This window comes from Falco rusticolus, chromosome 4 (genome assembly GCF_015220075.1).
Source record: "Falco rusticolus isolate bFalRus1 chromosome 4, bFalRus1.pri, whole genome shotgun sequence".
Classification (NCBI taxonomy): domain Eukaryota; kingdom Metazoa; phylum Chordata; class Aves; order Falconiformes; family Falconidae; genus Falco; species Falco rusticolus.
In genome coordinates this window covers 11,301,188-11,312,161 of record NC_051190.1, presented here as the reverse complement: position 1 = coordinate 11,312,161, position 10,974 = coordinate 11,301,188, and the positions used below count along the sequence as shown (strand labels likewise).

At 51.6% G+C, this 10,974-nt stretch overlaps 1 protein-coding gene across 6 annotated transcripts in view; it reads right to left on the bottom strand.

The window, feature by feature from the left end:
* Positions 1 to 3,848: 3,848 nt before the first annotated feature.
* The window catches only part of MGLL (monoglyceride lipase), a 107,438-nt gene continuing 100,312 nt past the window's right edge, over positions 3,849 to 10,974 (bottom strand). For all 6 annotated transcript variants that reach the window (XM_037384189.1, XM_037384191.1, XM_037384190.1 and 3 more), the window contains 2 exons: positions 8,634 to 8,849; positions 3,849 to 7,657 (listed from right to left, as the gene is read on the bottom strand). In XM_037384189.1, the coding sequence (XP_037240086.1) occupies positions 7,532 to 7,657; positions 8,634 to 8,849 (342 nt within the window). In that variant the 3' untranslated portion in view covers positions 3,849 to 7,531. The remainder of the gene's footprint in view (positions 7,658 to 8,633; positions 8,850 to 10,974) is intronic.

Below are 10,974 nucleotides of genomic sequence, written 5' to 3'. Positions count from 1 at the left end.
GAACCACCAATATTTCTATGAATTTTATTAAGCTTGCTTCCATAACAGGAGCCAGCAATCTGCTCTCTAGAACTCCTTTTCCACCCCCTTTCTCCCTGGATCTAAATCTGAAAATTATCCAGGAGTTTTAAAACAAGTTTGTTGGCGGCAAGTTCAATCTCCTTCGCTTTCCCAAAGGCTCTCTTTAGAGCTGTCCAGAAAGCTTTTTCTGCTGTGCTGCTTCTCGGGTCTGAGTGCCTGTCGGGCACAACATCTTCAAAGCCATTCAAGGCACTGGCTCTGGCCGCGCTGCTCCTGGGGTGGCTGCTCCTTCCCTTCCCAGGGTGGGGGGAGCTGGTGTTGCTTGTTTCCTGATTTTGTGTGGCCTTTTCCAATCATGCATGCTTTTAAACAGCAGTGTTCCAGGTCTGAAAGCATGCAAGGGGAACGTACTTCTCTTGCTGTGCTGACTGCAGTGCTCCCAGTGCTGGCTGTGGGAACAGGGCAGACTGGCCTTGCTTTTACTGGGAATCTTTGACAGGCTGGGTTTTGGTGCAGAGCAGCCGTGGCACGGGATGTACATACACTCGGCACAGGAAGAGAGGGCTTGGTATTAAAAGTGCTCAGGGTGAGCCCTGGAACCTTAGAGCCATCAGGGCTTTTGGTACAGCAAACACAAGGGCTGCCCTGTCCCGCAGGCGGGCAGCCTGGTGCTGTCATTGCAGCACGGGGCTGATTCTGCCATCCAGTGTGAAGGAGAAACTGGTATATTTTTTTTTTTAATAATCTGGATGAGGAGCCAGAGTTGTTTGTTTCTAACCTGTGGGTATCTCCTGTTCAGGGCTCACTGTGTCAGCCTGAGGAGGGTTTTGCTGGCTGGTGTGGCCATTGCATGGGTTTTCATCTAAATAAAGGCGTGCCTGATACCAAGGCTGCTGACCTTGGGAAGGCTGGAAGGCCTTGCTTTCCCTGGGGCTCTGCCTCATGGCAGGGTTTATGGTGGTCTGGCAGGGACTTGCTTGCTTTTGGCCATGGACCCTTCCTAAACTGATGCAGGGCAGGTACTGCTCATCCTTTGCACCTGAGCTGTTGTTGCTTCCCCTCTGCCGTTCTCATCCTTGTGTGTTTTCTTACGAGACAAGTGTTTTCCATGCTGGACATCTTGCCCTCTCCTCAGCTCCCCCCTCACCAGCCCAAGCAGCTTTTTTTGCCAAGTTTCCTCTGGTTAGACAGCAGCACGTATCATGCGATCCGTCTACTCTTAACTGATCTCTCAGGAACTGTTTTTCATCTGAATTCCTGGAATATTTCCATACACTGAAGAGTTTCCTCTGGAGGGAAGGGAAATGAATCCCATTTCTCCCGAGGAGCAGTGGCCACGGGAAGGTCAGTTGTTTGGCTTACTCCGTTTGGGAGATGTGGGCTCTGCGGTCATTGCTCAGAGACAAGGCTGTTCAGTTTAACAGGGGAGTTGCTGGCAGAGCAGCGGGAAGGTGAGTGGGAGCTCCGCATCCGCAGCTTTTGGAGAAAGAGAGCGTCCCAGGCTGACCAGCTGGGAGAGCATTGCCCTGTTTCTGCGTGCGAGGGAGGCTTGTGCCGGTATGAGGAGAGAAGAGCAAACGGCCACCCAAAATCCCCGCTTTAGAGAGCCTGGAGTGAGCAGGAGCAGCAGCAGCAGGCAGCCAGGCTGCCGGCACGGTGTGCGGTAGCGGTGGTCTCTGGTGGTACGGTGACACCTGCACCACCCTGTTGGCTCCATCCCCCTTTCCCTGTGCTGGGATCTGCCCGAGGCTGGGCAGGGACACCGGCAGCCTGCTTGCCCCCACCAGCAGCTCTGAAGTGAATGACAAACCCACGTCTCCACCCTCTGATGGGCTATAAATCCCATGCTTAACCGTCTGCCAGCAGCAAATGCAACCGAAGCGCTGCTGGTTTATATGCTGAGCAGACCTTCTGAATTAAAATTCCTCACTGCTCACCGAAGTTAGAGCATTTGGCTCTTCTCCAGCACCAGAGCCTGGCCCGGGTGATGGGCTGTGTGGTCCTGGAGGTCTGACAGAGGTGCAGTCCCTGCAGCAATGTGACCGAGTGTGACACCTCCCATGCCTTGCCCCGATGGTTGCTTGTCCCGGCCAGCCCTGCTGCCGTGGCTGGGGTGGGCTCCACAAAAGCTCTCTTCCCCCCCCACCCCCCGCCATGGCACTCCTCTGGCTCCACACGGCTTCACCATGGGCTGATCCCCGCCTTACACACCCCGGGAGCCAGCTTTGGATAGCACATGACGGAGCACAGCTCAGGGAAGAGAAAAAGGCAAAAACCTTCAGGGTTCCCACAGACTCGCAGGATCAGACTAGAAGCACATGCTGAAAAAAGGTCGCCCGTGGCTGTGACAGCTCGCCACGCACCAGGTGGTGACACCAGGAAAACTGCACTGCCAGAAAGGCTCCTTCATGCCGGTGCTGCTCCCAGCCTTGCACAGGACCGTCCCCTCCATCCTGGGCTCAGTCCCTGTCCCAGCACCATGGCCTGCACCCTCCAGCAGCCCTCAGCGCTGTGAGGAGCTTAATGAGTCACTAAAATACTAGGGAAAAGAGCCGAGGACTTGCTGGTATTACAGCAAATCTTATTAATAATAATGTTGCTTACTATCGTGGTGTGCCCACTGGCTTGGCAAAAAGTCCTAGCTCCATGTTGACATCCATCAAAGTCGTCAGCCAGAGCTTCTGACCTGGCAAGCTGGGGTGTGACCAGGCCTACAGCCTGTGTGGGGCTGCAGAAAGAGAATATTATTGCTTTGATTTAGCAATTTGAGGCGTGAGGAGGATGAAATGAGTTGCCAGAGGTTGCAGGTGGGGTCTGGCGCTGCTGACGTCTCCAGCTGGAGGGCTGGCACAGGGACACACCGTCCCACCCATCCCTGGCCACAGCAGTCACCTGTTTTGGGGTGCAAGAGAGGGGCTGGGGAGCCCTCACGGATGCAGCGGCTTGTCCTGGAGCCTGCCTGGGGAAGGGGGCAGCAGGGGGCCCTGCGGCCGGGCTGTGCCCCAGCCCCGTCCCTGTCCCTGCAGATGGGGCACCCTGGGCTGGGACAAGCCGGGGCTTTAACAGCCCTGGGCACTGCCTGGGAGCTGAGGAAGCAGCAAACCCCACTGCCCAGCCCTCTCTACAGTTGGTGGCAAAAGGTAAGGTTTAAAAGGCTGCCGCTCTGGCCAGGGTGCAGATGCTTCCCGTTTGGATTGGGTACGGTTCAGGACCAACATAGTATTTTAACGGGCTTGCAAAAGCGTGGGAACCAGATCTGGAAGCAGGCTGAGCTTGCCTGGTACTTGGGGCTTCTTCATCAGCTTCGCACTGCTGTTTGTCTGGGGTAGGGGAAGCACTTGGGCCAGGGAATTTAAATTATTTTTTATTTTTTAAATTAGCACCTCACCTACAATTGAAAAAAAAAAAAGAGCTTTGACTCTGGGGAGGGTAGAGCTAGCTTTTCTTGGGATGACCCAGACAGAGAGCCCTGCTAGGTCAAAGAAAGATACAAAGACATCTTATACCCACAGTACCCCAAGCTAATTTTTTTATTGTGCTGCTCTGGGCTATAGCAAATAGTGGTGTGAGGCTGTGGATCTCAGGGCTCTTTGGAAAGCTGACCTTGAAGCAGAAAGGGAACCTCAGGCCTCCATGAGACTGGGCTACCCCCAGACCCCGGTCAGCAGTAGCTGGGAAGCAGGTGCCGGCCACAGCAGCAATGTGGCAGTGCCCGTGGGCTCAGCCCCCTCCTCCACAAGCTGAACGGCAATTCAACATCTCTTCACCTCGTCCTTCGCACCTCTGGAGGGACCGCAGTCCCCAATGATGCTCTCAAACACACTCTGTTCAGAAAACATAACTTTATTATTAGTTGCAATATACATTGTATTCCTTTAAGAATCCTAAACTTGTATATGTTTTTTCCCACCGAAAATACATGTGTATGTATATATGCTTTTATATATGTATATATATAAATGTATTTTATTGAACTGGAACACAACGGAACAAGAGAGACGAGCTCCGAAATTACTTGGAAAAGTAAATGCAATCTCAATGGGTTTGTGCTGGCCATGTGCTATAAGGTGAGTGGTATAAAAAGAACAGGCTAAATAGAAAACGTGATGGGTTAGGCAGTGGGGAATGGTCTCTCAGTGCTACAGGTGGTGATATATACAGTAGTTACACGTTGCTATTGCTCAGTCGTGAGTGCCACCTATTCTCAAAGGCAGACCGGTCTCTGGTGTGGCTCTGCACAGCAACATTCGTAAGGCCAGCTGTGCTCCCTGCAAATGGTACCTGCCATTTGAAAACAGAGTGTAATTACATTTCCCTTGGCAGTGGGTCTGCTCATGACTAATCTGGTCAGTAAAGGAAGAATTCCTCCGGGGCACAGTGAAACCTAACTGGGTCAATGTAAAGTAGCTTACAGGCAGTGGTAAGGGATCAGCAACATCAGTGTGAGCTGAAATGCACGGGCTGAGCTGCAGCTGGTGCAAATCAGCATCTCAGCTCACGAAGGCTGATTTGCTCCTCGCTCCTTCCCTCTGCACTTACATCCCCAGCTGCGAAGGGGCTGCTCCCTCTGGGCTCAGCAGCCCTGGGGGTGCGCGCTGCGGGGGCTGGCAGCCTTCGGGGCTTGTTTGGGGTAGGTTTCCCTGTGTTAATTTCCTCAGAAGATAACTCTTCACAAAACCGGCTGAGGGTGGCAATAACTCTGCTGTGCCATGGCTTGGGACTTACTTGGCTTGCTTTTTTGTTGTTGTGGTTCTTTCAACTTGTTGTTTGTTAACCTGATTTTCAAATGCAGCTTCCCCAGGCCATGTGCCATCGCTGAGCTTAAGCTAGTCAGAGGGACAAGTCTTCTGCAGATCAATGTAATTGGTTTCCTTTTATTTCTGCTGAGCTGGAGATGTTTCTTGGGTGAAAGAGCACATTTTAGCAAAGGCACTGACCACAGACTTTCCTCTGCCTGAAGCCAGGTTGGAGGGAGCAGACGGGCTCTGACCTTCCTGCTGGAGGGTCATTTCCCTCTCCCCCCGCAAAGTGCTTGTCAGTTTGAAAGGGATGTAAAGAATGTGGGCATTGATTTACTCCTCCTGACTTCCTCGGGAAAAGTGCTTTTAAAAATCCCATCCTTAAGTCATCATCTTGCTGCTACCCCCGCAATGTCTGTCACCACTGGATCACGCCTACTTGATTCTCCTTCCAGCTGAAGAAGCAGGTGAGATTTATCACCGCTGTAGTATCTCTTCTTGCTGTCTTTGCCTAGCAGCATCTGGCAAGGAGGGATCTTGCTTGGGGAAAAAAAGTTGCAACAAGCGAGGCTGCTGGAAGATGCAGAGCAGGCGACCTGCGCATCACCTCTTTCCCATGGCAAGTTTCACCACAAGTTTAGCAGGGGTTGGTGAGAACAGCTGATTGCGCTGGAATAATTTTGAATTAAAAGCTGTCATTGCTGGGAGAACTACAGCTCCTTCCTCTCTTCACAAGCAAGAAAATACAAGTGTGAAAGTGCCTGGATCAACCTGTATAAAAGAGCTTTCCTGACTTGGACCCCTTAGGGCAATTACAAGGATATAACCTGCATCCACGCATCCTTCATCTATCCACGCTGCTGGGACCTGGCCCCGATTCAGACTGTTATTGCACAGAGGTCCCTTTCCTGAATCTTACCAGAACTGGTTTCAAAGGGAGGAGATGTGGGTGACCCCCCCGTGACTGTTGCAGGTGGGATCCAGCCCGGGGGGCAGCAGCTCAGGACAATAGCGATGGTTCCTGCTGCTGCCAGGGAGGGCAATAAGGGGTCTGGTGTGTCACCGGGGGACGTGCCCCGCTCTCTCATAGTGCAACACTTGCAGGCATTTTCTGCTTGCAAAATTGGAGGGAGAGGCACAGGCTGAACCCCTTCCCTTTGGCTAGTGCCAAGAAGTGTATTTACAGAGCCATCACCCTGGACAAACTGACCTGCACAGCCATGCTGTGATCACTACACAGCTTTTTGCCATGCTGATACGATGCCTCTGCTCCATAGCTGGGTCTAAAGACTTTCCTTTCACGCTGCTGCTGCCAGAGACCCCGGCAGCTCTAGGCTTTGGCTTGTCTGTACCACCGGACCAGTCTGCAAGCTCTGCTACAGCAGCTTGTACACCAGTGCCCCTGGATGCCCCCAGGGCAGCAAGGGGGATGTTGGATGGATGACTGCACCCTTACACTCTGCTTTTAGCTCCCCACGTTGCCTAAAGGGGTGAGCTCAGTCCCTCTGCCCCAGAGGTGGCTGTGCTGATTAGGAGGAGATTGGGACAAGCTTGGATGGCATCTCCATTCGCGCTGTGGTCTCCTGCTAAACCAGTGGACCATGAGGACACCCACTGCTAATCCCCACCCACCAGATGCTCTGTGCTTCTCGCTAGCATTATTTTCAGGACATTTTCCAACTGATGAAGGAAAACAACAGATTATGGCTGTAAAGTTATGGTGAGAGGACTGGATCCTGGTAGGACAACATTATTCCTTGCCAAGAGAGTGAAAAATTAACCCCTTCTTTAGACTCTCCTCCTATTTCTTCCCTGGCTCCCAGCCACCTCTATATACATCATATATTATATTACTATATTCTCTTATAACTTTGACTTTGCTTTTTCGATTTCAGTAGCGCAAGTGATTAATTCAAAAAGAAAAAAAGGAAAGAAAAAAAAAAAAGGAAGGAAGGAAAAAAAAGCAGCCCCTAGGAATATTTACAGAATAGTTCATTTTGCAGAGGAGATGAGGTTTGGCATTTGGAAAAGCATGGTGTTTCAATGTGCTAAGTGGGTTTGATTCCACATTCCTCCTCTCCCCTCTGGGATCCTGCTCTGATGATGAAAATTAAAGAGCTGTTCAAAACGCTTTCCCCAGGCACAAACTTGCAGAGGACATGCAGAGCGGCAGCGGAGGCTGTTTTGATGCTCTCCCCTGGCCTGGCCTGCTTATAAAAGCAGTATCCAGAGGAATCTGAACTTGAAAACCAGCCCTTCACCTTCAGGGAGCTGTCAGCTCCATCTTTAGCCTCTGCTCGTTACCCAGCACCTTCGTTATGGCTCTCCTCACAAGGACCAGGGCTTTTAAGGTACTGGATGGTGGGGACAGGGAAGGGACAATATGCACCTGGAATCAAAACCATGAAGTGGAAGATACTGACTTATTTAACATACCAAAAATTATTGCAGTATAAATACACCCCTGTCACCCCAGTGAAAGCAGAGAAGCAGAAGTGGTGGGGGAAGTTTGGTGGGTGAGGGGCATTTCAGTAAAGTCACCCCACCTGGAAAACTTTGACGGCTGCTCCCACAGCTATCAATTCTTCTCCAGATTAGGGCAATGGCCATTTACATCAGCAAATAATGCCTCTCCCCCCACCCACCCTTACGCTGTGCATGATAAAATATCCCAAGAGTCCCTCCACGTTAGATCTTTTTCAGAGAGGCTTCTATTAAGAAAAGCATCTATTCCCAGAAAACCCCAGTAAGAGCTGCAGAACCAATTGCTCTTAAGTATGGCTGTTTTCCCCAGCTGCTGAGACCTTCTGGGCGATCCATGTTAGTATTTCTGTGAAGACAGAGGTAGAAACCTCGGGCAGCTCTTTGTGGAGGGCATGATAGGCTTCCTCATACACCTGCAACCAGGGAGAGAGTGGAGATTAGCATAGGGGAAAAAAAAGCCGCATGAACAGAACAGCCTTCAGTCCCCTCTCGTCAACACCCACAGGTCCAACACGTCCTGCCCACACCTTGTCAGGCTTTTTTTCCTAGATGTGGCAGGTTATGAAATCAAAGAGATGCCACTGGTGGTGGTGGCCCTTGGCGAGCAGGAAGGCATTGGCATTGCAGCTTGACATCTGTGTGTTCCCCCAGCACCCTGCTGCCCTGCAGGAAGATGTCCCAGCCCCATCCATTTCTTGCTTTTTATCCCACTAAGGAGGAGGAAATACTTATCATGCCCTTGGAGTTTAAAGGACAATAGGGGATGTTCCCATCATGCCTTGTGCAATTTTACTCCTTTTATGCCCAGACTATCCAGTTATTTTTCCAATGACAAAAGCTTTTCCTTGGTCTCCCTGTCTCTTTTTCAGGCTCATTCATGTGCTAACAATTGGTTAATCAGCTGTGGCTCTCTTGAAATGAGCAGATGTGAAGTGGCTTTTGTCGTGCAGCGCTTTGGAAAGGCCCCCCTGTACCTTTACTTGCTGGGGCATGAGGTAAGGTTGGTGCTCACCCAGCTGGCATTGTTCTGAAGAGCTTTGAGGGTCAGCACTTCACCCGCTTATGTGCCTCGCCCGACTTCTACACCAAGCTGCTTCATGCCCAGGAGACCCCAGAGGTACACAGCCGCCACTGGGTCAGGTCTTGGGATTAGCCACCACCCCCTGCCCACAGCCCGGCTGTAGCTGGTGAGAGGCCACCACGCCATGCCCAGGGAGGGCTCCGCCTGGGCTGCCTCCTGGTAAGGGGCTCCATCGGTCCCACCGATGCACCAGCCCCGCTTCATCACCAGCTCCCTGCGGCTCAGCAGGCTCCCTGCCCCTCACGGTCACTCACACTCGGGCCAACATTGACAAGATACAATCCTAGAAATCAAGAAAGCAAGATGACCTTGAGGGTTTTGTCCTGACTCTGCACTGTGTCCATTAGTAAATAGGACCCTTTGATGTCGCAGAGCTTGTCGGAAGAGCCGTGTAGCACCAGGATGGGCAAAGTCAGCTTGGGCAGAGCTCGCTCAATTCTGGCGATGGCATTCATCAGCTGGATGACGAAGGAGACCTTCATGCCGCCATGGTAGACCAAGGGATCGGATGTGTAAGACTCCATCTGGCAGGGAGAAAGAGGTAATTTAAGGTTAGCAATATTTTACGCAGAAAAGACAAAGCAGATCAGTCTGGCAGTGAGGAGTCTCCTCCCTTGGCTCGCACAGTCATGTCCTGCTCTGCCAGGATATCCTGCCATCAGAGTCAAGGTCGAGGTCTTTGCTGGGGCTACCCAGAACTGCTCACACAACCTGGCTTGCTCCTCGCTGTGTGTTTCTCTCTTTCATCACTAGAAAATATTCAAGCCAAAGATCTTCCTGCAGGCGAAGCACCAGTGTCTGACAAAGACTGTTCCCGTGGGGGCACCTGCCTGCATTTTTCTCCTCTGCCATGTCCTTCTGTCACTCAAATGTCACATCTCTTCTGCAGAGGGTTCTTCAGACTGTGTTACTTGAAAGCTGATGTTCTGCAGGTCCTTATTCTCTCTGCTGAGGGCTCAGATGGTTTTCTCTTTCACCTTCCCTCTCTGGGGGTGAGGACGGTGACCTACACCTACTGACACATTGGACCGCAAAGCACTGTGACACTGAGGGGTCCTGTCTGGCTGCAAAGTGTGCACAGACGAGGCAGCAAAGGATGCTATTAGGTGGCAGGCAAAAAAAAAAAAAGTCAACAATTTGATCAGCCAGACTGTGAGAGGATAAAAATGTACAAGAGCTAGTGCAGAAAGTTGCTAGGAACGAGTAGTTACCGCAGCAGGCAAATCTACAGTAAATATTTGTATACTGTACGCGGAGACGGCCCACACAGCCACTGCCATCTCAGTATTTGCCAGAATGCTTTGATTATGGGCTGGTCTCTGGCACAGCCTCCAGTTTCTCCCAATCCCGGCAGATGTTTATAGAAATGATAGTTATTTATAGGTTAGCCAAAACCAGTCTCCTCCTCTCCACGCAGGCAGTGGGGTCGATTCAGACTCTCCCTTGCTCTGCAGAAACCTGAGGTCCTCTTGCTGCTGCCGGTGCCTGCCCTGAGGGGACCACGAGTGGGAGGTGACCCCAAAGGCCACCCCAGGGACACGTAGCTCTGTGTAGGCGTAGGCACCGACACGGCTGTAGCGGGACAGCGTGGCCTGCCTGGTGCCCACCGAGAAGGCAGCAAGCCTCTGGGGTGGGCTCTGCAGTCATCTCCCTGTGAGATGAGATTATCAGGGTGGCAGAAGGACACCACATGGTGGGGCTTTCCCGGCTGGGGGCAGTAATTTGCCAGAAGGTGTCGTGCCATTTTTCCCTCCTTGTCATCTTAAATGTATTGGAGCCCAAAGCACTGGAAATGGAGCTGGCAGCGAGGCATGCTGGTGCTCACAGGTCTTTCCCATTCACCTTCTTGCCTCCAGTCCCCACCATCTCCTGCTGCTTGAACCCATGGTTCCTACCCCTGAGTGCAGCAAGGGGAAGGAGTGGGTGGGAATTTGGGACTGTTAGCAACTGGCATCCTCCAGCCCCAGCCTGCAGTGCTGAGGATGGTCAGGGGAGTGACAGCTGTAGAGCCACTCTACTGTGTGCTGGAGTTGGACCACAGACATTCAAGTTGTTGTAGCACTCATTTAGGACCCTTGAATGCAGCAGATATTTCTAGTATTTGATTGAGGCCATCGTGTTTTGGCCTCTCTGCAAGATCATGGCTACTCTGAAGTGAGGGGCAGTTTTTGGCAGGGAGACCAAGACTTATAATAATAACAAAGACATCACAGCTCATAATATTAGGACCTTATGCATAGTGTCTCCCTTTCAAAGTAGCAAGCCCCTATGCATGCTGGGGGTTTGGAAAACACTGTTTGCAAGATGTTTGTAAGATTAGGTTGCAGTTAAGGTAAAAGGATCCGCCCTTAACACATGCTGAGCATCCTCTGCTCCTGCTAAAGGCCCTAGGAAGCTGAACAGCACGTGGTCCTCTTGGCTCCACATGGACCCTCCCAGTGCCCAACCAGCTGCTTAATGCAGAAACCGCCACCTGCATCCTCCATCCCCTAGACTGCTCAGCCTGTCTGCCACACCTTCCCTGCTCTGCAAAGTGCTTCCAAAGGGCAAGAAGCTGCCTGTGTTTAGAAAGAAGCATCCTCTCATGAACCTGCTCATGGAAAAAGTTCAGCTTTTACTTCCAAAACATAACTGCCTGGTGTGGTGTTG